The 26,752-nt window shown below is 43.8% G+C and overlaps 1 protein-coding gene across 1 annotated transcript; it reads right to left on the bottom strand.

The window, feature by feature from the left end:
- Positions 1-179: 179 nt before the first annotated feature.
- LOC120941449 (dendrocyte expressed seven transmembrane protein) lies at positions 180-9,831 on the bottom strand. Its single transcript, XM_040354836.1, has 3 exons — positions 8,510-9,831; positions 3,381-3,719; positions 180-925 (listed from the first exon to the last, which is right to left on the bottom strand). The coding sequence occupies exons 1-3, from the start codon at positions 9,539-9,541 to the stop codon at positions 875-877; spliced, it is 1,422 nt and encodes a 473-aa protein (XP_040210770.1). The 5' UTR covers positions 9,542-9,831; the 3' UTR covers positions 180-874.
- Between the last annotated feature and the right edge of the window lie 16,921 nt (positions 9,832-26,752).

The following is a 26,752-nucleotide window of genomic DNA, read 5'->3' as shown; positions in this document are numbered from 1 at the left end:
AGGGGGGGTGGACTCACTAGGGGAAATGACTAATCGCTGTTCATACATACGTGTGAACAGACGGTCAGGCATTTCTCCCCCTGACAGGACCGGGAGCTGTGTGTTTACACACACAGCTCCCGATCCTCGCTCTGTAACGAGCGATCGTGGGTGCCCGGGGGTGATCACACCCGCCGGGCACGCGCGTCGGGATCAGGGACGAGCGGGGCCGTTTCGCGAGGTGACGTGTATTCTGCTACCTATTTTTGGTAAAAAAAAAATGTTTTTACTAGTAATGGCAGCCATCAGCGAGCATCTATGAAGAAATGTTTTGTATTTGTATAATAGAATGCTGATTGTACTCTTTAGCTGCAAGGATAACTCCTGTCCAAGCACAAGGCTTGCTCACCACTTATGCAATTTACCACAACGCAATGCACATAAAAGCATGTAAAATTCACATAATTGTAACACAAGTAAAAGTAGTAATATGTTGACTCAGGAAACAGAAAAAAAAACACACCCACCCATCAATGCGCACAAAAACCCTTATAAAATGTATCTAAATATGTTTAAATGCACATGAGTTTCATACGTTTTTATGCACATGTGAAAAAGAATTAACATATCCCAGTCTGGCGCATACCTGTACTACATAACTCCCCTTGCTGGAAAAATAAGTTTATTATAAGGACCCGAGGCTATTTTTTTTAAATGCTCTGGAACATTTGATTGATAGCAGTCCACAGTGGCATCCAACATCAAAGACTTGAGTATTGTTTTTGATCAAAGCGGTAGTAGGATCGGCCAAGACATACTGTAATATCAGTGACCACAGCTTTATTTTAAAATACACCACAGTAGATGTATAGCAAAGAGTTAATCTCTCAGTTCATTAGCTGTTCACATAATGTTTCCTTGTTAGAATTGGGAACCAGAAATTAGCCTGTAAAACAGAATACATTTATATATATATATATTTATCAGTAAACATCTTGATAAAAGAGAATGCTCTAAAACTTTTTACAGTACTGAAATTTTACAAGGGAGTGCCTCCTGTGTACTGTGTACTGTGTCCTGTCCATGTGACTTCATCAGTGGAAACTGGAAAAAAAAAACCTACACCCCAAAATGTATAGCAATCCCTGCCATGCATTACTTTTTTCATAGCTTCAGTGGTAAAATTTATTGTAAACTCAGGAAAGACCTTCTACCGAAAATGCAAGATTTATGGCTGTTGTGTTGACCCACTGACTTTCTACAGGCCCAAAGCCCCCAAACTGCATTGAATATTTTATATTAGGTTACTCCAACATATTTTTGGACTCAACAATTGGTATGGTGGTCAGGGCAGGACTTAGGGTGGTGGGGGTCCCTGGGCTTGAGTCACTTTCGGGCCCCCATGGGACATTTTCGCGCCCAAAAAGTGTTTTTTTAAGTGCGCCACTCTGATACTGTTTGTCCGCCATTACATCACTGTCAATGCAGACAGGTTTTCTCAACGGCAGTAAACGAGGCACTACGTAACTGCAAATAACAATAACCAATCAGCAAACCTCAAGATGACTGACATTTAATTTAGCTAATTACATTTTTCATTGCAGAGCAGGGCCCCGGTAAAAATGCTAGACCAATCAACAAACTTTAAATGAAAAATTAAAGAGGAAGTAAACTCGGCACTTCATATCAGGCTTTTCATGCCATGTAATGTGTAACATTATTTACAATATTGCCCAGTCTAATGTATGTAAAAACGATTCTTACTTAGGCCTAGTACACACGAGAGGATTTATCCGCGGATACGGTCCAACGGAGGTCCAACCGATGGAGTGTACTCACCATAGGATCGAAATCCGCGCTGAAATCCCATCGCGATGACGTGTCGCGCCGTCGCCGCGATAATCATTACGACCCATGCGGGGGATCCATTCGGACGGATTGATCCGGTGAGTCTGTACAGACCAGCGGATCAATCCGTTGGGATGGATTCAAGCGGATAGATTTGAAAGCATGTCTTCAAATTTTTATCCGCTTGAAATCCATCCCAGGGGATAAAAATCCGCGGAAACAGATCCGCTGGATTGTACACACCAGGGGATCTATCCGCTGGAGCCGGTCCGCGGATCAATTCCAGCGGATGGATCCTCTCGTGTGTACGGGGCCTTACTGTTTTTTAGTCATTTTTAAAAAAATTACTTCCGGGATTAGGCTGCGCCTGCACCATCTTGTGTATGTATTGTTCTCTGAGTCCCCTGTGAAAATCACTTCCTTCCTTGCTTCCCCTTGCTGAAATCTCACGCATGCACGATTGTATGTTTCCCCACCTCTTTCTTGACCGATGGTACTACGGCAACCAAGCGAGGAAGCTAAGAATGACTGCCAAGTCTCGCGTGTCTGCTAAGCTGTGCAGCTGAGAGCAGAACTCTAATGCCGCGTACACACGATCATTTTTCGGCATGAAAAAAAACGACGTTTAAAAAAATGTAATTTAAAATGATTGTGTGTGGGCTTCACATAATTTTTGGGTTCTGAAAAACGAGAAAAAAAAAATCAAAGATTTTTTAACGACGTTAAATCGTTTTTCGGGTTGTAAAAAATGATCGTGTGTATGCTAAAATGACGTTAAAAACCCACGCATACTCAGAAGCAAGTTATGAGATGGGATCGCTCGCTCTGGTAAAACTAGCATTCGTAATGGAGTAAGCACATTCATCACGCTGTAACAGACAGAAAAGCGCAAATTGTCTTTTACTAACACGGAATCAGCTAAAGCAGCCCCAAGAGTGGCGTCATCCGCATGGAACATCCCCTTTATAGTGCCGTCGTACGTATTGTACGTCACCGGGCTTTGCTAGAGCATTTTTTTAAAACGAGTGTGGGCAACATCATTTTAATGATGAAGTTGGAAAAAACAAAATTTTTTCGAGATGCTGAAAAACAATGTTTTTTTCATGCCGAAAAATGATTATGTGTACGCGGCATCAGACACAGCATAATGTTGAAATGGGAACGGCACACACAGAACGTGCCGTGACTCAGTGGACGGGAAGCACATGTGCTGGAGAAATAATCAAACATTGCAGGACAAAATACAACAAGAAGAAAAAAGTAAGGAACTTTAACAGGTAGGGGGCCCCCTATTGGGTGGGGCCCATGGGATTGAGCCCACTTAAGCCCAATGGTAAGTCTGGCCCTGATGGTGGTTCTATTTCATTTTCCCCTTATACTTTCTATACTGAGTTGACCTGAAACTAGTATGTAAGTCAAAAAATCATTCTAGTCAAAAAAATATATCTGCATACTTGTTTCAATCTCTGACTATTTTATATGTTTTAGTCAAGATTTGTTCTGTCATTTAACAAGTGCTCAAATCCCTGAATACTGTATTAGTTGTATCTTACCTGTGCCAGAATGTTCCTGAGAGTTTGATTTAATTTGCTGGCCAGTGTTTCCTGTGACCTTTCTTCCAGTATCTTCTGATGAAGGTATTGGACTCTCTCAAACTCTTTGGATGGGTAGAAGGAAGCCATCACCAATAATTTCATTTGTATCAGGAAAGTGGAGAATAAACCAAAGAAGACTAGTACTCCGATTAATATGGTCAATGGGATCCACGAGGCAGTAAGGGAGAGCTCTGGTTTTGGGGCACACTGAGGTTCAAATAGTGTAATATTCATGGTGTGTTGTTGTGTGTCAGCCCTTCTTAAATTGAACAAATCTTTGAGGTCCATATGAGTGTGCTTTCAAGACAGAAACAAAAAGGCACAATTTAAGTATATATAATATTTTGCACACTTTATATCAGGGATATGCAATTGGTGGACATCCAGCTGTTGCAGAACGACAAGGCCCATGAGGCATAGCAAGACTCTGACAGCCACAAGCATGACACCCAGAGGCAGAGGCATGATGGGACTTGCAGTTTTGCAACAGCTGGAGGTCCACTTATTGCATATCCCTGCTTTATATCATCGTTAGGACTTGTGTTGATGGGTATTGGGCTAGTCTTGATGGGCAAATACAGTTTGCTTTCGGGTGCATTCCACTTGCATTTGAGATTAGTTTTAGATGCCTCTGAGATAATTGACAGGCACATTTGACCCCCTTTTAAACACCTCCTTTAAGCTGCTTTTGCAATCATCTTTGAATTACTGTATATAAGCACAAAGTCAGTTCTGACACGAACAAAAGCCCATCAACACAGGCCATTAAATTGACTCTTTCCTTTACCAATGCAGGGCAAAAGTAAAAGGGTAAGTTAGCTTCTTCTCTTACCATCAACATTATCTCACCATTCCTTGCTCTCACAATGCTCCATTCAGCTGGTGAGAGGCAAGAGACATAAAGGGCATTTAGAAAAATGGGTAAGCATATGGATAAGCAATAAGTATCTCAAGTCCCCTCTTCCATGGTACACTGCTATGTACCTTGAGACTGGCCCAGAGCTTGGGCAGTCCATATCCCTGTGGGAGCTCAGTTTGTAATCTACAAAGGGCTTTCTTTCCCTAGTCCCAAGACCAAAGAAACATCACTGTTTGAGAAAAGTGTGGCTAGTATTGCTTGCATGATATATTCTATCTACAGTATATATCAGTGATGGTAAACCTTGGTACCCCAGATGTTTTGAGACTACACTTCCCATGATGCTCTGCAGTGTAGTTGAGCATCATGGGAAATCATGGGAAATGTAGTTCCAAAACATCTGGGTTGCCAAGGTTCGCCATCACTGGTATATATCTATTTCTATAGCTTTTTCCAATAGTATAATTCTTATGTAGTATAATATAGAAGTATTTTTACATAGTCAAATACAGTATAGGTCAATCTAATAAGGCTGTGAAAGTATATTGATGATTTGTAGGAACAAGCAAGCAAATACATTTGTAAACTGAACTTAACCAATTGTGTTTTTTTTGTTTGCTTAAAGGGGTGTTCCAGTCATTTTTAATGTTTATTAAAAGTCAGCAGCTACAAAAAGTGTAGCTGCTGGCTTTTAATAAACATAAACTCACCTGCTCCACGTTCCAGCGACGCGCCGACCGGGACTCCGCTCCTCTCCCCCCCTCTCGGCGCGGCGTCTTCATTCTAAGTGTGGGCACTCGGCCGTGACAGCTTGCGGCTTCACGGCCGGGCACCCACTGCCCATGCGCCATCCCATTGGACAGGCGATCGGGAAGTCCCACTCCTCCTGAAGCCCCCACCCCCCAAAAAAATGACATGCCAAATGTGGCATGTAAGGGGGCGAGGAGTGGATTAAGCGGAAGTTCCACTTTTGGGTGGAACTCCGCTTTAAACTTGTTCAAAACAATCTACTGTATCCAGTGTGCAGGCCCTCATAATTGAATTTAGTGACCCTATTGGACCTCAGATACAGTGGGGAAAATAATTATTTGATCCACCTGCAGATTTTGTAAGTTTGACCACTAACAAAGAAATGAAGGGCCTATCATTTTTATTGTAGGTGCATTTTTAAATGATAGAGAGAGAATATCAACCAACAATCGAGAAAAAAACCACATGATACAAATGTACTAAAGGTACGGGCAAAATCCGCCTGCACCTTTAGCAGAGAAACAGCCTCGAAGAATAATGTTTCCCCCTCCATGCTTGACTGTAAGGATGGTGTTCTTAGGGTAATAAGAATAATCTTAGGGTCAGAATTTTTCGTCCTCCAAACATGACGAGTCGAGTTAATGCCAAAGAGCTCAATTTTGGTCTCATCTGTCCACAGCACTTTCTCCTAATCCTTCTCTAAATCATTTACCGTAGATGTTCATTGTCAAACTTCAGACGGGTCTGTACATGTGCCTTTTTGAGGAGGGGAACCTTGCAGGCGCTGCAGCATTTCAATCCATGATGGCGTATTGTTTTACCAATGGTTTGTTTGGTAACTGTGGTCCCAACTGCCTTGAGATCGTTCACAAGCTCCTCCCCTGTAGTTCTGGGCTGGTCCCTCACTTTTCTCATCCATGAGTCGAAATGTTACATGAAGCTCTAGACAGAGGGCGATTGATAGTCATTTTGGATTTCTTCCATTTGCGAAAAATCGCTCCAACAGTTGTCTCCTTCTCACCAAGCTTCTTGCTGATGGTCTTGTAGCCCATTCCAGCACATTCCTGCCCCTGATGTCCTTTGACAGCTCTTTGGTCTTGCCCATGATAGTGGGTTTGAATGGAAGAAAGACATTCTGAGGACAGGTGTCTTTTATACACATAACAAGTTGTCTTTAGGAGCACCTTCTTAAATTGTCAGGAGTCAGGACTAATCTGGGTACCACAGGAGCACATACAGTCTGTGTGGTGGGCAGGCCCGGATTTACTCCCTTTGCCACCCCAAGGCGGTGGTCCTTCAATGCCGCCTACACCTGCGCAGTACAGGGGGGACATTATCCACCGCCAAAACGACATTGAGAACCGGGGGGGGGGGGGTTCTGCTGCCGAAAATTAAATTGAGAGCCATCTCACCTCCTCTTTCCTCTGTTTTCTCTCCTCTGACCATCCGTGACATGACAGGGGGGAACTACGGAAATTAAAGTGAAAGTGTCCTCTCCTCTCAGCCGCAGTGCCGCCCCTGCACCCACTGCCGCCCAGAGGCCTGGCCTTGTTGGCCTTGTCTGGAATCCGGCCTTGGTGGTGGGGCCAGAATTATGGTTGGTAGAGGACCAATTTATAACATTTGTATCATGTGTTTTTTCTGGATTTTTGGTTGATATTCTGGGGTAGATCCACAAAGAAATTACGCCGGCGTAACTATTGATACGCCGGCTTAATTTCAAAATTCCCACATCGTATCTTTGTTTTGAATCCTCAAAACAAGATACGACGGCATCTCGGCTAGATCCGACAGGCGTACGTCTTCGTACGCCATCGGATCTTAGATGCAATTTTTCGGTGGCCGCTAGGTGGCATTTCCTTTGAAATCCGCGTCAAGTATGCAAATTAGCTATTTCCGACGATCCACAAACGTATGACCGGCCGTCGCATTTTTTTACGTCGTTTCTGTTCGGCTTTTTCCGGCGTATAGTTAAAGCTGCTATATGGTGGCGTACTCAATGTTAAGTATGGCCGTCGTTCCCGCCTCGCATTTTGAATTTTTTATGTCGTTTGCGTAAGTCGTCCGTGAATGGGGCTGGATGCCATTTACATTCACAAAGAAAACAATGATGTCCTTGCGACGTCATTTGGAGCAATGCACCCTGGGTTATTTTAGGGACGGCGCATGCGCAGTTCGTTCGGCGCGGGGACGCGCTTCATTTAAACGAAACGCGCCCCCTACCCGCCGAATTTGAATTACGCGCCCTTACGCCGCGAGAGATACACTACGTCGCCGTAACTTACGGCGCAAATTCTTTCAGGATTCAAACCAACAAAAAGTAAGTTACAGCGGCGTAGCGTATCTTAGATACGCTGCGCCCGGCGCAGATGTATGTGGATCTGCCCCTCTGTCTCTATCATTTAAAATACACCCATGATAAAAATTATAGGCCCTTAATTTCTTTGGAAGTGGGTAAACTTACAAAATCTGCAGGGGATCAAAAAAAAATGATTCCCCACTGTACCTCGCTATATTTCCAAACAGATTAACTTATAAATACATTTAGCATAGCATGTTATTATTACACAGTTAATATATTTGGAAAAAGACTTGTGTCCATCAGGTTCAAAGGCAAAACAAAACCCCCTGGGCAAATGTTGGCAATTTTGCCACACATGATGGGGGAAAATCCTTCTGACTCACAAAGGGCAGTCAAATCCATTCCCTGGATCAAAGAATTGCTTATGATTCTTTTAGTAATTATGACTTTAGATATTACTAGTTGCAAAAAAATCATCCAGACCTTATTATTTTGTTTTTACTATGATTTCATCTGCTAAGGCAGGAGCATCCAACCCGTGGCCCAAATCAGCTATGAATGCAACACAAAATTTAACACAAAATCATAAACTTTTTTTTAAAATCTTTTGTAAAGATGCGTTTACACTTAAGCCTTGTACACACGATCGGATATCTGATGGAATCTAATCCGATTGATTTTTTCATCGGATATCTGATGAAGCTGACTTTTATCAGTCTTGCCTACACACCATCGGTTAAAAATCTGATCGTGTCCAATGCAGTGATGTAAATTGATTCTGAGCATGCGTGGATTTCCCCACAGTTTTTTTCTATAGTTTTTTTAACCATAATAAAAATTTAAAACAGGTTCTATTTTTTTTCACCCATGGATAAAAAAACTATGGGGCCCACACACGATCGGTTCGTCCGATGAAAACGGTCCATCGGTCCGTTTTCATCAGACGAACCAATCGTGTGTACAGGGCTTTACGCATGTGGCCTAAGAAACATTTGACAGTGTCTCTTTACTGGACTTTTATACGTTTTATCTTTCCAAAAAAAAACTTTTTGATAAAACTGATCATATGAACAATTATTATAAACAATATATAAAATATAAAAAAAAAGTTATAAAATATATAAAAACAAAAATCCAAATTACTTTTAATTTGATACTTCTGGTGTGAATACTTACAGAAAAGGTCATGGTTATTGGAGCTACAGCCATTTCCAAACTTTTTAGGTGTTTCGTTACAGTAAGAATCAGCCAGTAAAGCATAAAATCTAAAAATGAAATTAAAGTCCAAATCAAAATATTTGTCATTATGGGAAGGAAATACAGAGCCACATTCAGCTTTTGTTTATCTGAGGTTCTTAGGCTGGGAATTTGGATGTACATGTTCTGCTCCTTCCTACTGAGAGGAAGAACACGCAAGGTGTTTTGCTGTTCCTCATCATACAGCACAAATGCCTTTGTAATATACGAGTTATTGGCTTTGTTTAGAATCAGGAATTTTTTAAAAAAGATCCAGGTTCCAACCAGGATGATGGAAATTCCTCCAATGAGAAAAACTATGCGGCCGGCAAATGTCATAATACCGAACACCGAAGAAATACTCGAAGACGCAGTTTGCATCCGTGCTTTTGTTTCATTAAGCATAACATTAAGTTCATGATCCGAAATCCTTATTTCACATTGAAAATCATCAGACAAGGAGACGACATCTGAAAATGGGTTAAAAAATTGTTGTTTTGCATAGACATATATTGAAGATAGCCAATTGGAGTAAAAATCGAAAGGTACAACTTTTAGAGAAACGCGCTTGGCTTCCAGGTTGCAGATGATACTGTCTGCCACAATTTTTAGGTTTCCCAGGATATTTCTTACGTTATTAAAGACAACTATGCTGGTTCCAATGGTGATGAGTACATTTCTGCCTTCTCTCATGCCGCATGCCAAGAGGAACAAGACGCTCATACAACGTGCCGACTTAGAAACGCAGGCAAGAACAAATACCAAAATTCCAAAGGAAAAAGTGATGCTTAAGTTAACCGATCCAACTCCAACCTTTGATAGCACCAAAACCAAAATCAAGAAAGAACTCACTGTTATTCCAAGAAGGAGGCAAAGTAAGCCAAAAACCATTCTGTTCCTCCATCCACATTCTTTGCCTGAGACAAAAATCTTGGCACAGCTGAAAAGCATTGCAACGATTTTGGCAAACATGATCAATCTGAAGGAAAAAAAAAACAAAGAATAGTAAAAAAATAAATAAAAAAAAGGATCCTTGAAGGTTTTACAAAATGGAAAAATTCTTCTTCTGAAGAATCAAGAATTAGAGACAGAAATTAGGAACTTGCATTGATGAGGGCGATTGGAAATCTACTCTATATTGTTTGGGGAATTGTTGGCGAAGCCAAAGTATCATTTTACATCTTTTGCTAAAAGAAAAAAAACAAAAACAGGAAAGGCATGTGGACACAACTGGCCACTACGAACACATGAATCATTGTGAAATTCCCATCTATACATGGTGTATAAGGAAGTGACTTGGCCTTTACAGCTGAACTGAATATAAATATACTGTATACCAGTACTTGTTTTACTCAAATAGAATAGTAGGATGTTTTGTATGCACAAAGAATTAATGATCATATGTCAAAAGCAAAGGATAAATTATGGGGAAAGTAAACAACACTCAAAAATATCCCAAATACTTTATTTTAATAATACAAATATTAAATTAAATCACCCCTTCATGACACAGCCTATTAAAAATTAGACAATTGTCCTCTTCTCCCAGGTAATACCATTCAAAGAAAATGCCAGAGAAGTAACATATCCATTTCATTATAAAAAATAAAAAAAATTCTATATACTGGGCCAGATCCACAAAAGAATTACGCCGGCGTATCTATTGATACGCCGCGTAATTTTAAATTTCCTGCGTCGTATCTTTGTTTTGTATCTACAAAACAAGATCCGACTGCATCTGGGATCGATCCGACAGGCGTACGTCTTAGTACGCCGTCGGATCGTAGATGCATTTTTTCCGCCGGCCGCTAGGTGGCGTTTCAGTCGAATTCCACGTTGAGTATGCAAATTAGCTAGTTACGGCGATCCACGAACGTACGTCCGGCCGGCGCATTTTTTTAAGTTGTTTGCGTTCGGCTTTTTCCGGTGTATAGTTACCCCTGCTATTATGAGGCGTAGCCAATGTTAAGTATGGCCGTCGTTCCTACGTCGAATTTTTAATTTTTTACGTTGTTTGCGTAAGTCGTTCGCGAATAGGGATTTGCGTAGAATGACGTCACTGTCGTAAGCATTGGCTTGTTCCGGTTTAATTTCGAGCATGCGCACTGGGATACCCCCACGGACGGCGCATGCGCCGTTAAAAAAAAACGTTGTTTACGTCGGGTCACGACGTATTTACATAAAACACGCCCCATCACATCCATTTCTTTGAGGATTCGAAAAAAAAAGTAAGTTACGGCGGCGTAGTGTATCTTAGATACGCTACACCCGGCGGAATAATGCGCCGCTGTACGTGAATCTGGGCCACTGTGTATATATATATATATATATATATATATATATATATATATATATATATAGTGCTTGATTGCTACTAATAATATATATATATTTATATATATAGCGCTTGATTGCTACTAGTGACTAACATCCACCATATCACCCTGCTGCCAGACCTCCATCTATCACCTCAGTCAGAGACAACGGACAGTCATTTGTGTTGTTTTGTTTTTGTTTATTTGGGGATATACAGTAACTTGGCTGGGGTAAGGGGAACTATTGGTTCCCGCAATGAAAAGCACTTTATAAATGAAGAAGGAGGGCCTTTCATTCATCCGCCCCTCCTCCATTCATAGAGTGCTTTTAATTGATAATACAGCTTCTATATATAAATGGAGGAGGCGGGTGGAAAGGGCGGGCATAATCTGCACTTTTTACAAGTGACTGTGACAGGTGAAGCTGGCCGTATTAACCCCTACAGCACCACAAGATCTCAGCAGTGGGGGTATCTGGGGGGCATAAAACAGAAGATTTCAAAGAGCTGAGCAGTCATCAGCACAAGGGACACTAGTCATTCATGTGAGTACCATCCCAGATGCTGTCTTCCTATAAACCACTTGTATTTCCCTGTAAATCAGAAGTATGGAAGGGGCAGTATTCTAAGCAAGTGTTTCTCAGCTCCAGTTCTCAAGGCGCCCTAAGGCCCCGTACACACGACCGGATCGATCCGCTGAAACTGGTCCGACGGACCAGTTTCAGCGGACAGATCCGGTCGTGTGTAGGCCCAACCGGACAATTGTCCGGGAGATCGGCCAGTTTCCAGCGGACAAAAATTTCTTAGCATGCTAAGAAATCTGTCCGCTGGAAACCTGTCCGTCGGACGTGTTCGGTCGTCTGTACAGACTCACCGGACACGTCCGACCGACCGCCATCCCTCGCATGCGTCGTACTGATTCGACGCATGCGTGGAAGCTTTGAACTTCCAGGGCCGCCCACGGCGGACCGTTTTCAGCCGACTGTCCGTCCGTGTGTATGAGGCCTAACAGGTCATGTTTTCAGGATTTCCCTCAGATGAAACAGCTGTGGTAATTACTAAGGAAGTGAAACTGATCAAATCACCTGTGCAAAAAAATGGAATGCCTGAAAAAATGACCTGTTGGGGCGCCTTGAGGACTGGAGTTGAGAAACACTGTTCTAAGCTAACCAGACTCTGCTGTGTTGACATGAATCCCACTGACATGGGGTTATGACCTCATCAGTTTGCTGCTACTCCTGCACTGTCCAGTCACAGGAGGGGGCCAAGCTGTAAGGCCCCTTTCACACGGGGCGGATCAGTAATGATCCGCCTCCGTATGCTCCATATGCTCAGTGGGGATCGCTGAGCCGGCGGATGCCAGGGCGGTCTCCACACACTGTGCAGGGACCGCCCTGTCTTATCTCTGCTCTCCCCTAAGGCTGCATTCACACCTGAGCGTAGCGTTTTGCCACGATATTTGCAGCATTTTTTACCGCGATTTGTCGCTGCGTTTTTTACCGCGATTTCTAGGGTCACCAATGTTAAAGACAGAAAAACGCCCAAATACGCTCAATTTGAGCGACAAAAAAGGGTCCAGAACTTGTTTGAGCTTCAGGCGTTCGGCGTCAGGCGTTTTGGAGTGGAGATGTGAACCATCTCCATTGAGAATAATGTATTTTTTCCCCTCTAGCATTTTTGAGCTTCACGCTTCAGGCGACAAAACGCGCAGGTGTGAATGCAGCCTTAGGGTTTTCTTCCGTCTGCAGAATCGGATCATTGCGGAGGCGGACGAGATCGGGTGTTAGCAGATGTTCATCCGCTGACACCCGCAATCTCATCGGGACCAATGTATGTTCCTTTTTCATCCGCAAATGGATGGATGAAAAAGCGGACATACGGTCCGCACGTGTGAAAGGGGCCTAAGAAAGAAAAGCAAAGTCCCTGACTAGGATGGGCAGATGTACATATTCTTCGGGCAAAACTGCTTCCACATATTCATTTCATCATTGTAAGTGTTTGTCTGGAGTTCAGCTTTAAAAATTGGGAAATACCTTTGCAACCTTTTTAAAAAAATCCCCAACCAGCTAGCAGAGGTAGAGATGTTCCTGTTACATATTTTAGTCAGTATTCATACTGAAAGTCAATCTGAAAGTAATGCTCATTCATTTGTATACAAATATAAATACATATTAATTTACATTAAATATTAATACATATGATTTCATATACTGGTTGGCAGGTACAGCCTCTAGCAAGTATCAGGTAGTGCAGTTGCTAAGCAACTGCTCATAAAATGTCAGTTGAAAGATAAGCGAAATGGTGTGTTGCTTTCTATGGAATGCATAAAGCGAAAGTCAAGGCACCGCAATAAAGACAACATTTACAAGAGAAACCCATGATGCATTAATTAAGTGAACTTGTGAAAGTACCATAAATTCTTCTTCAAAAATCAGGTCCCATGACCTGGTGGTCCTGATTCCTATTTCAGAAGATATAGTTCAGGGTCGGGGTCCCTGTGCGGGTTCAAGCCAGTATCATGTGATGTAGTCAAATGACACTGGAACACTCTGTGAAACACTCAGAAGACGTGGAAGAGTTGTGTGCATTTTAGTGTAGAGCTACCACTGCAAAACTACTCTGGGCTTTGGGGTGTGTGGGGGGGGGGGGGACATGTGACCATCTTGCATGTGAAAGTGCTTGAGTCTAGCAACCAATTACCATACAATTCTCCCATCACACCTAGTGCTGGGGAAGGCTGTAATGTAAGCAGGTGCTGCAACAGATACCATATAGATTATAGATCAAAGTATGTAGATGACGATCACATGACTGACGGAGGAATCCTGTGCAGCCCAGAATCGTTGCACCTTACCACCATGCTGTGACCCTTCCAAATAAATGTTTGGCCATTGAATTTGGCAATCAACAATGTGCTGACGATATGTACTTTTAGCAAACAATTAACATATACCCTTACATATACCCAGTGAAATGACTGGCCTCAGGTGATACACAGAGATGAAACTAATTCTCGTACATACGTTTTACCAGTTTTACCAGTTTTTTTGCAGTCTCCTCTCCTCTACAGCCATTCAAAGTCCAGCTTTTTTACAGCTTGTTTGAGCTTTCAGAAAGTAGGGGGTGGAGAGCTGAAATTACACTCTGCAGAGCTGATTGGAGGGAAGGGACGCCTCCCCCCTTCACACGGGAACAGAGCTGAAGCTGTCAATCACAGGCAGCATGCTGGTGCTCCCTGCCCTGTGACCTTTTTACGTCTTGGTGTCATGAAAATGTGTCAGATAGCAAAGGAACAAGGCAACAGAAAGAGATAGCACTTAAAGCGGAGTTCCACCCAAATTTGGAACTTCCGCTTATCCCACTCCTCACCCACTTACATGCCACATTTGGCATGTAATTTTTTTGGGGGGGGAGTGGGGGCTTCAGGAGGAGTGGGACTTCCTGTCCCACTTCCTCCTTCCGGGCAGACGATTAAGCCTAATCACCTAGGCGATTAAGCTTAATCACCTACAGGAAGGAGCTGCTGTAGGCGATCGCCCAGGACACGTGACAGGTCCTCGGCGATCGCCTGTCCAATCAGACGGCGCCTCGCCGGGCCGCGCGCGCATGCGCAGTGCCGCTCGCGCATGCGCAGTGGGTGCCCCGCCGTGAAGCCGAAAGCTGTCACGGCCGGGTGCCCACACTGAGCATGAAGACGCCGGCCGGCGAGGGGGGGCGAGGAGCGGAGTTCCGTCCGGCGCGTCGCTGGAGCCGTGGAGCAGGTAAGTGTCGGTTTATTAAAAGCCAGCAGCTACACTTTTTGTAGCTGCTGACTTTTAATAAACTTACAAAATGGGTGGAACACCCCTTTAAGCTGGGTATACATGCTGAGTTTTTTTATTTTATTTTTCGTTCAACCAGTGGGTTGAATGAAAAAATACTCACAGATCCCCACATCAACACAAGTGATGTTGATGCTGGGATCTCTCCTCCTGTGGGTGAAGCCCAGTGTAGATAGGGAATGGGAACAGGACACCGCAAGAGCTGCTAAAATGTAGTCCGTCACAGGGCTTATCCAAAGGGCCCTTTGCAGGGCTGAATTCCCAGGCAAGGCGGTCTTCTGCGGGTCCTTTAGCCGTTTAGCGTAATAGACAAAACCTTGGGGGCCTAGACAGAGTCTTCATATATGAGTAATGGTGGAAGCCTGGGAATGAGATTGTCATTTAGGACTGTGCCCTGGGCAAAGCTATCAAAAGAACATTGGGCAAAGACTGGTGTACTAATGGACCTAATGCACCTTGTCCTCCTGACCCTCAGCTGCGGGTCCTCTGACTTGGTGATGGAAGCAAAGGGCTGTGGACATTATATATATATATATTTAGGGAAATGGTCCCAAGTCTGTGGTGCTCCCAAGGAGAGGAATGGAGGAGAAAAGATGGCATAACGTAAAGATGTGTACTTGTGCTCTACACTGAATGTTAACCTTGCTCATGGTGTTCCGTAATGAAGATTCCAATAGTATGTCAAATGTGAAATGTCACAGGAAGTTTTGTGAAGATGTGAGGTTGCAGTAAAGTGCTGAAAATGCATTTGTGCGAGTACATTTATTCTGACTATTAAGGCCTCGGGTCAGGAATTTCATGAGCTGGCCTTTGACAAGGAGATATGTGTCCAATATGGCGGCTACAAAGGCAGGCACCAACATCTGCTCAATTATGAGTTCCCCTACAAACTGACAGTCAGACCTGATTTTTCTCAACCAAAGGGGAGTTAACCTTAAAATGCTTGGGGCCTTCTAGTTTCGGGTCCATATGCAGTATCTCACAAAAGTGAGTACACTACTCTAATTTTTTGAAAATATTTTATTATATCTTTTCATGTGACAACACTGAAGAAATTATGCTTTGCTACAATATAAAGTAGTGAGTGTAAAGTTTGTATAACAGTGTAAATTTGCGGTCCCCTCAACAACTCAACACAAAAGTGAGTACACCCCTAAGTGAAAATAAGCAAATTGGGCCCAAAAGTGTCAATATTTTGTGTGACCACCATTATTTTCCAGCGCTGCCTTAACCCTTATGGGCATGGAGTTCACCAGAGCTTCACAGGTGGCCACTGGAGTCCTCTTCCACTCTTCCATGATGACATCACGGAGCTGGTGGATGTTGGAGACCTTGCTCTCCTCCACCTTCTGTTTGAGGATGTCACATAGATGCTCAATAGGGTTTAGGTCTGGGGACATGCTTGGCCAGTCCATCACCTTTACCCTCAGCTTCTTTAGCAAGGCAGTGGTCGTCTTGGAGGTGGGTTTGGGGCCGTTATCATGTTGGAATACTGCCCTGCAGCCCAGTTTCTGAAAGGAAGGGATCATGCTCTGCTTCAGTATGTCACAGTACATGTTGGCATTCATGGTTCCCTCAATGAACTGTAGATCCCTAGTACTGGCAGCACTCATGCAGCCCCAAACCATGACAGTCCCACCACTATGCTTGACTGTAGGCAAGACACACTTGTCTTTGTACTCCTCACCTGGTTGCCGCCAAGTTTATCTTGGTCTCATTAGACCACAGGACATGGTTCCAGTAATCCATGTGCTTGTCTTCAGCAAACTGTTTGCAGTCTTTTTTTTTTGTTCATAATCTTTAGAAGAGGCTTCCTTCTGGGACAAAAGCCATACAGACCAATTTGATGCAGTGTGCAGCATATTGTCTGAACACTGATACGCTGACCCCCCCACCCCTTCAACCTCTTCAGCAATGCTGTCAGCACTCATATGTATATTTCCCAAAGATAACCTCTGAATATGACGCTGAGCATGTGTGCTCAACCTCTTTGGCCGACCATGACAATGCCTGTTCTGAGTGGAACCTGTCCTGTTAAACCGCTGTATGGTCTTGGCCATTGTGCTGCAGTTCAGTTTCAGGGTCTTGGCAATCTTCTTATAGCCTAGGCCATCTTTATGTAGATCAACAATTCTTATTCTCAGATCCTCAGAGAGTTCTTTGCCATGAGGTGCCATGTTGAACTGCCAAATTTAACACACCTGCTCCCCATTCACACCTGAGACCTTGTAACACTAACGAGTCACATGACACCGGGGAGGAAAATGGCTAACTGGGCCCAATTTGGACATTTTCACTTAGTGGTGTACTCACTTTTGTTGCCAGCGGTTTAGACATTAATGGCTGTTCTTTTGAGGGGACAGCACATTTTCACTGTTATACAAGCTGTACACTCACTACTTTACATTGAAGCAAAGTGTCATTTCTTTAGTGTTGTCATATGAAAAAATATAATATTTTTTTTGTGAGATACTGTATATACTGTTTACAGAGAGATAGAGAATGAGAGCGATACAAAAAAGGGAGGGGAGTTTTTATATTTTGTTAAATATGATTGTGGATACAAAGATCTCAATTATGTTAAATACATTCATAAATAAACATACAGTAATCCAGATATTATAGAAATTGTTGGAAGTGGCCATTAAATCATTTTCCTCCTTTCCCTCTCAGCGCTCCACTCATTCTTCTGTCTTCACTTGTTTCTCTATGTAAGTTGCTGTGTTTCCATGGCAAAGCCGATCTGACGTTCAGAACGATGTCACGCCAGTTATCAAGTGGTTTCACCAAGAAGCTTGCAATAATGGAATATCTATAGAATGTCAGTTAAGCATTGTATTTGTCTATAAATGAAATAATAAAAAGGAAAGCATATTTTTGGCAGCTTTCATTTTTTATCACTTAAAGGGCAACTACAAAAAAAAAAGAAGAAGATAAATACACTAGCAAAATACATAAAGTGGTACTGATTTATCTGACACACATTTGTGATCTGTATACCCTTGTGATCTATCCATCCATCCATTCCTAGATCCATCCATACATCCTTACATTATTAGATCCATCCATCCATCCATCCATCTTTTTATAGATGACTTCCATCAAAAGTATGGTCTAATATTATCTTATGTTTGATATCTTCATTTTTTTTAATTGGGCACATACAGTCAGGTCCATAAATATTGGGACATCAACACAATTCTAATCTTTTTGGCTCGATACACCACCACAATGGATTTAAAAATAAACTTTTATTATGTAGACAATCACCCGCAGAACAAGAGGATACCGGCGTTATGACAGCTAGTTGCTGCCATAACAACGGTATTTAGCGTCAAAATAATGATGTTAATGTACTGTGGGTGGTCATCAAGTGGTTTATTCGGTTTTGTAAAATACAGTCAGGTCCATAAATATTGGGACATCGACAATTCTAATCTTTTTGGCTCTATACACCACCACAATGGATTTGAAATTAAACTAACAAGCTGTGTTTTACCTGCAGACTTTCAGCTTTAATTTGAGGGGATTTACATCCAAATCAGGTAAACGGTGTACGAATTACAACAGTTTGTATATGTGTCTCACACTTTTTAAGGGACCAAAAGTAATGGGACGAATTAACAATCATAAATCAAATTTTCACTTTTTAATACTTGGTTGCAAATCCTTTACAGTTAATTACAGCCTGAAGTCTGGAATGCATAGACATCACCAGACACTGGGTTTCATCCCTGGTGATGCTTTGCCGGGCCTCTGCTGCAACTGTCTTCAGTTCCTGCTTGTTCTTGGGGCATTTTCCCTTCAGTTTTGTCTTCAGCAAGTGAAATGCATGCTCAATCGGATTCAGGTCAGGTGATTGACTTGGCCATTGCATAACATTCCACTTCTTTCCCTTAAAAAACTCTTTGGTTGCTTTCGCAGTGTGCTTCGGGTCATTGTCCATCTGCACTGCGAAGCGCCGTCCAATGAGTTCTGAAGCATTTGGCTGAATATGAGCAGATAATAATATTGCCCAAAACATTTCAGAATTCATCTTGCTGCTTTTGTCAGCAGTCACATCATCAATAAATACAAGAGAACCAGTTCCATTGGCAGCCATACATGCCCACGCCTTGACACTACCACCACCATGCTTTACTGATGAGGTGGTATGCTTTGGATCATGAGCAGTTCCTTTCCTTCTCCATACTCTTCTCTTCCCATCACTCTGGTACAAGTTGATCCTGGTTTCATCTGTCCATAGGATGTTGTTCCAGAACTGTGAAGGCTTTTTTAGATGTTGTTTGGCAAACTCTAATCTGGCTTTCCTGTTTTTGAGGCTCACCAATGGTTTACATCTTGTGGTGAACCCTCTGTATTGATCCGGTCAACTGTTGTGAAGGGTGTTTTCTTCACCAGGGAAAGAATTCCTCGTCATCCACCACAGTTGTTTTCCATGGTCTTTTGGTGTTGCTGAGCTCACCGGTGCGTTCTTTCTTTTTAAGGATGTTCCAAACAGTTCATTTGGCCACACCTAATGTTTTTGCTATCTCTCTGATGGGTTTGTTTTGTTTTTTCAGCCTAATGATGACTTCACTGATAGTGACAGCTCTTTGGATCTCATATTGAGAGTTGACAGCGACAGATTCCAAATGCAAATAGCACACTTGAAATGAAGTCTGGAACTTTTATCTGCTCCTTGTAAATGTGATAATGAGGGAATAACACACACCTGACCATGGAACAGCTGAGAAGCCAATTGTCCCATTACTTTTGGTCCCTTAAAAAGTGGGAGGCACATATACAAACTGTTGTAATATACATATAACAGTTGTATATTGTGTTCACAGAAGCAAAAGAGAGAATATGCCTTTTAAGATTTGTTGTGTGACTGTAAGGTAAGCTCAATGACACAGCAGAATTGAAACCAGAAAGCATAGAGTTACGCTTTTGTTATTCAGCAGGAGTCTTGGCCAATCAAAGCCAATCTCACACTGAGCAGGAGTCTTGGCCAATCACCGCCAGCCTTACACTTATTCTGTCTGGAAAATTAGAGAGAGAGAGAGAGAGAGAGAGAGAGAGAGAGAAAGAGAGAGAGAAAGAGAAAGAGAGAGAGAAAGAGAGAGAGAAAGAGAGAGAAAGAGAAAGAGAAAGAGAAAGAGAAAGAGAAAACAGACACACACCAGTCAGAGTTCTGTTTTATGGAAGCAAGTGGCCAAAATAGGTATTTAATACAGTTATATATGTTGCTATTGTTAATAGTGTGTTTAGAACTGTATACTAACTAGTTATGTATTCACTTGTAGTTCCACCAAACATCACAGCAAATTTCCACCAAACATCACAGCAAACAAACTGCAATAGCAAACGTTCTATCAAACTGCAATAGCAAACGTTCCAGCAAACAGCAATTTAGAGCGAGTAAAACTATTGATTAAGCCTCAGAGAGATCATAAAGTGTTTAAATAACTTAAAATGAGAGTACAGATACTGAAGAAAGAAATATATCTACCATTTTATGTAGAATGACAAGATTGAACAGTTGAACCGCCATTTGTTAGACTTTATACAGCACATGTTTGTTCATGGACTGCCTGCTGCGAAATTGTCAGTGTTATATATGAAGAAAAGCTGAAGTTAATAAAGAAGTTATCTCAAGAGTTTGGTGTGCTCTTTAAACCTACTGCTTCCAAAGAACGGCGCTAGAAGAATTATAGAGTAACAGATAGTCTGGACTAAAAGAGAAATCAAAATTCTTCAAATGCCACAGCGCATAAAGGCACTTCATAGTGCTGCGCCTGCCATAGCCCCCCATTCCCCCTAATACTTATCTGAGCCTCATCTCGAGTGATGCTCACGAGAGCCTCAGCTCTCTGGGGACTCTCCCTCCTCAATGGTTACACTGCAGCAGAAGCCATTGGCCCCCGCTGCTGTCAATCACAGCCAGTGAGGCAATGAGAAGAGAGGGGCGGGGCCAAGCCACGGCTCTGTGTCTGAATGGACACGCAGTGCAGCAGCTTGGGAGTAAGCCTGCTTGGCAAGAGGCAGGGGCCAGAAGCACTGCACAGAGCAGGTAAGTATAACATGTTTATTACCTTAAAAAAACAACCTTGCCTTTAATATCATTTTAAGTAATCTACGTGGGCCTCCAAAGGAAAAATTCAGCATTGAGGGCTCCCATGCAAATCCAGGACCCAGAAAACGAATATCCAAAACATAAAATCTCACATATTGTAATTGTAGCGTAGCCCCTTAAGGGCTGGAGATGAACTGGGACCCCCCACCCTACATAGCCAGTTACACCAAACTTTCACAGGCACTCCAGAGATGGAGAACATTCCACAGCTTTGTTTTTTAGTGGTTTATTGAGGGTTAATAACTTGGAGGTGTGAAATGATGGGATGCCCACTTTAAGAAAACTTCAGTAAGATCTTCAGGGACACTCTTCCTATATATAGTCCTTCAGCACACACTTGTTTGCAGTACCCAGCTGAATCACTGTTTGAATATCTGACAAAGCTCTCAGATGTTTAATCGATGGCCCATTACAGGCAGGAACCCGAGGTCCCTTGTTTTGTAGCAAAAATACGGTGAAATAGATTGCACATTTCCTCCTGTGGCTGCTGATCCAAACACTACCTGTTCAGGCACCGCCAACTCACCTGGCTGCAGCTGCCCCTTTCACTAGCCCTCCAGGTTAACTTCTCCACCACAGTCCTCCAGACTGGCACTCAGTGGCTCACCCGGCTGACTCTCAGGAGATCTCCCAGGAAAGGATGAAGACTTATGCCTCGTACACACGTACGGGTTTCCCCTCGGGAAAACTGCCATGAGAGCTGCAGTTTTCCCGACAGGAAAATTGCCTAGAAAAAAAAAAACAGCTCTCTTTTTTTCTCGTCGGGATTCTAAGCCGGCAGTTTTCCTATGGGAAAAGACTGCGGTGGAGCATACACACGGCCGGGTTTCCCGACCAAAGCTCTCATGGCAGTTTTCCTGCATTGTGTAGAGCAGTGTTTCTCAACTCCAGTCCTCAAGGCGCACCAACAGGTCATGTTTTCAGGATTTCCCTCAGATGAAACAGCTGTGGTAATTACTAAGGCAGTGAAACTGATCAAATCACCTGTGCAAAATAAAGGAAAGCCTGAAAACATGACCTGTTGGGGCGCCTTGAGGACTGGAGTTGAGAAACACTGGTGTAGAGGGACAAAGTAACCGAGCAAGGTTCTTGGTTTTTCCCCTCGGGTTTCTCGTGGTAAAAAGTCTGCCTGGAAACCGTACGTGTGTACTAGGCATTAATCTCACCGCTGTCTTCAGAGAGAACTGGCTACATGTGGCAATCGCCCCCTTGTTGGTTCCCAGAAGTGCTGATTTGCTCCCATGGTCCTTTTACTTGCTCCTGTGCCCCCAGGAAGAGCTTCCTGCATGTGTTGTGGCAGGATCCTTCCAGCACTCGAGCCCGAGGTCACCACCCCAGACTAGGGGGTACCCCAGAAGACCAGCAACAGCCTCCACAGCACTATATCTCTATCTCCCACCCGACTGCCCCTGCTGGAATGGCCGATGACTATTTATGAGGTAAGCCTTGCCCCCTACCAGCCCTTCACTGGGGATTGGCTGAGGCCAGGACCGGCGCTAGCACAAGGCAAGAATAGCACTTGCCTTATGGCGCCAGCGCCGCCAGGGGAACAGGGCAGAAAACTGCAAGGCCGATCCGAGACGGCTGCGCGGGGTGCAGTTCACCCAGGCGCCACAGAGGTGGAGGTGCTCAAGCGCCAGAGTGTCACTGCTCCCCTCACTCCTCCTCCTCTCCTTGTCAGCGTCTCTCTTTCTCTGAACACCGCTGGTCACCGCAGCCGCTCTCTCCGCCAGTCACCGTCCGTGTCACTGTGTCACGATCTTCTCCACCCGGCTCCACACTGTCCTCTCCTCTCCAGCTGCTGCCCAGGTGGGGTTTGTCTGTACTAATGGAGGGCGAGGGGGGGAGGGTCTCTACTTCTGGAGCCTGGAGGGGATGTCTGAACTAATGAAGGGAGTCTGTACTAATGGAGGGGGGGAGAGTCTGTCTAAAGGAGGGGGGAGAGTCTGTACTAATGGAGGGTGGAGAGTCTGTACTAATGGAGGGGGGGGAGAGTCTGTACTAATAGAGGGGGGGGAGTCTGTACTAATGGGGGGGGAGTCTGTACTAATGGAGGGGGAGAGAGTCTGTACTAATGGAGGGGGGGGAGTCTGTACTAATGGAGGGGGGGAGAGTTGGGGGGGAAGGTTTGTACTAATGGAGGGGGGGAGAGTCTGTTCCAATGGAGGGGGGGAGTCTGTACCAATGGAAGGGGGAGAGTCTGTACTAGTGGAGGGAGGAGAGTCTGTACTAATGGAGGGAGAAGAGTCTGTACTAATGGATGGGGGGTGAGTCTGTACTAATGGATGGGGGGGAGTCTGTACTAATGGAGGGGGAGGTTTGTCCTGAGGGGGGGTCTGTACAAATGGAGGGGGGGTGGTTTGTCCTGGGGGGCAGGCGGGCAGCAGTGTGTGTGGGCTGCCGCTGCAGGCAGCATCTGAAGGACGAGTCCACGCCGCGCTCACCATACAGGCCAGACTCACGCCCGCAGAGACTTACAAGGGTTCAGAAACAGGTAAGGAGGACCTGTTTTAAAGTTTCCTGTTTAAAAAAAACACCAAATCCCTGCAATAATATATTAAAGCGGGGGTTCACCCTATAAACCCCCAAAAAAAATTTTTTTTCTTCTACCATAAAATCAGGCATTGTAGCGCGAGCTACAGTATGCCTGTCCCGATTTTTTTATCCCCGTACTCACCGTGTACTCGTACATCGAAGATACCGACTCCCCTCGGGAATGGGCGTGCCTATGGAGACGGAGGATGATTGACGGCCGGCTCTGGCGCGTCACGCTTCTCCGGAAATAGCCGAAATAGGCTTGGCTCTTCACGGCGCCTGCGCATAGCCTGTGCGCAGGCGCCGTGAAGAGCCGAGACCTACTCCGGCTGTCTTCGGGGAGAGTGACGTGCCAGGGCCGGCCGTCAATCATCCTCCCTCTCCCTAGGCACGCCCATTCCCCGCGGGAGCCGAAATCTATAATGTACGAGTACACAGTGAGTACGGGGGTAAAAAAATCGGGACAGGCATACTGTAGCTCGCGCTACAATGCCTGTCTCGATGGAAAAATCATGTCAGTGAGGGTGAACTACCGCTTTAAGCAGCTTGTATAATGTATTATTGCTGGGATTTGTAGTCCTCTGTAACTGCTGGTATTCTGCATTGCGTTTTATATAATGTATTGCTGGTATTTGTAGTCCTCTGTAACTGCTGGTATTCTGCATTGCGTTTTATATAATGTATTGCTGGTATTTGTAGTCCTCTGTAACTGCTGGTATTCTGCATTGCGTTTTATATAATGTATTGCTGGGAATTGTTGAGTGAGTGAGTGATAGACTTGTAAAGCGCAACACATGCGAACTGAATCGCCTCTGGGCGTTGTATCCATTTCATGGGTAAGAAACCCCTTGACCTCAGAAGAGATGGGTTTTAATCTTTCTCCTGAAGGCCAAGTGGTCCGACTCCAGCGGTGCAGCACATTACATGTGATTAACACAGGAATCACACTGCATTCCTGAGCAAATCACATGCAATGTCTGAGCGGTGGGATTTGAGACATTCATTTGTATGGCTCAAATTGCACTGCATCTGCACAGGAAAATGTGCAGGACTCCTTTTTTCTTCCTGCACTGGAATCGGATTGGATGTGTGTTCACACCTATGCAATCCGATTCTCTCAAAAGCACTGCGTTTTACTAACCGTTTTGGGGTGTGGTTAACTTAACATTGGCACTCGCAAAAGTTTGCATGAACACCATGCAATTTCAACGCGGTGTGGAAAACGCACAGGATTCGCTGTTTCCTACAATGTTGTATTCTTGAAGATTTAGAAAGTAACTCATGTGTTGGTTTACTATTATCTAAGTGACAGAAACAACACTCTGCGCAACTCAATTCCACAAGATTAGAAATAATGATCCCTTTAGTGATTGTTTGTAATGTTCTCCATATTGGGGGGCCGTGGCTCTGTGTATATTTGCTTCTACGGTGTCTGAGACAATTTCCATTCATTTTATTTAATGGCACACAATTTAGCTACTATAAACACTTGTACTGAAAGTCCTGAATACAGAGCTCTTTAGTTCACCTCATCTGTTCACCAGAAGAATGACAAACACTCTGTATATATCTGGAGTATGACATCAACAGGAAGACAACTACTAAAGAGACATTGGGCCTTCTAATATTCATGACATCATTTTTACCACCAGAGCATATAAAAAACCAGATTTGCCCTTCAGTCTGAGGGAGTTTGATTTTAGTATTCAAGGGCCTAAAAAAAGCTAATGGACGCTACTGCAGTCAGGGCAGCTACTCTCCTGTACTGGGCCCAGGCCCCATCAGTTCAAAAGGGGGGCCTGGGCACTTGTCGATCACAAGAGCCAACTGTACTGTCTTACTTCCTTCAGCCCCCCCCCCCACTGCCTTCTGGGAGACACACAGGTCCCAGAAGACATCAGGGAACATTCAAAAAGCGCAGCGCGACTCGCGCATGTGCAGCAGGAAAAAGGCTGTGAAGCTGCAAGGCTTCGCTTCCTGTTTCCCAAGTAACCTGTCAGTCCAGCGCGGTCTCCAACACAAGCTTAAAACAACAATGGTCACCTGCACTAATACGTTAAATCTTCCTAATGGGGACACAGACAGCAATAAAAACATCATAAACCTTCTGTACCCTGTCCAAAGCTAAAAAATATTTGTACTAAACGGGGACTTTAACTGGTTAAGGAATTTAAGGATTAGGGTAATTTTAAGCATTTCTGGTGTCATGTGATTTTTTTTTAATATCAAGACAGAACAGTTCCATGTGACTGTGGATGTGGTTAGTTTAGGTGGGGTTAAAAATCATGCAGGAAAGAAGAAGAGGAAGTAGATATAACCACGGAGTTTGCTCATGAGTGAATAGGAAGAACATGGGAATCTTTATGTTGTTAATAATCTCTATATACTCTACACAGCTACATCAAGACAACATGGGAGGTTAGGATCCTCTTTAACCACTTGCTTACTGGGCACATATACCCCCCTCCTGCCCAGGTGAAATTTCAGCTTTCGGCACTGCATCGCTTTAACTAACAATTGCGCGGTCGTGCGACGTGGCTCCCAAACAAAATTGACGTCCTTTTTTCCCCACAAGTAGAGCTTTCTTTTGGTGGTATTTGATCGCCTGTGCGGTTTTTATTTTTTGCGCTATAAACAAAAAAGTGAGACAATTTTGAAAAAAATACAATATTTTTTACTTCTTGCTATAATAAATATCCCAATTTAAAAAAAAAACACATTTGTTTTTCCTCAGTTTAGGCCGATACGTATTCTTCTACATATTTTTGGTAAAAAAAAAAAAAATCGCAATAAGCGACTGGTTTACGCAAAAGTTATAGCGCTTACAAAATAGGGGACAGAATTATTATTTTTTAATTATTTTTTTTTACTAGAAATGGCGGCGATCTGCGATTTTTAATGGGACTGCGACATTATGGCGGACACATCGGACACATTTTTGGCGCCATTCACATTTATACTGCGATCAGTGCTATAAATATGCACTAATTACAGTATAAATGTGACTGGCATTGAAGGGGTTAACACTAGGGGGTGAGGAAGGGGTTAAATGTGTGTCCTATATAGTGTTCTAACTGTAGGTGGAGGGGGGGGGTGACTGGGGGGGTGACCGATCTATGTCTCTATGTACAAGAGACACAGATCGGTCTCCTCTCCAGAGACAGCACCGCTGCCTCTGTGTAAAACGGCAATGAGAGATGATCTCATATGTTTACATATGAGATCATCTCTCATTGGCCGCACAGATCGCATCGCGAACGGCCACTCTGATTGGCCGTTCGCGGCGATCTGTAATTGGCTGTGTCCGAGGGACACAACCAACACAGTTTTCCCCGCAGCGCGCTCTGGAGCGCGCGCGGGGACCGCCCTAAGGGGCGGACGTCAATTGACGGCAG

This window comes from Rana temporaria, chromosome 5 (assembly GCF_905171775.1).
Source record: "Rana temporaria chromosome 5, aRanTem1.1, whole genome shotgun sequence".
Lineage (NCBI taxonomy): Eukaryota > Metazoa > Chordata > Amphibia > Anura > Ranidae > Rana > Rana temporaria.
The sequence above is the reverse complement of the archived record's forward strand: the minus strand, read 5'-3'. Positions and strand labels throughout refer to the sequence as shown.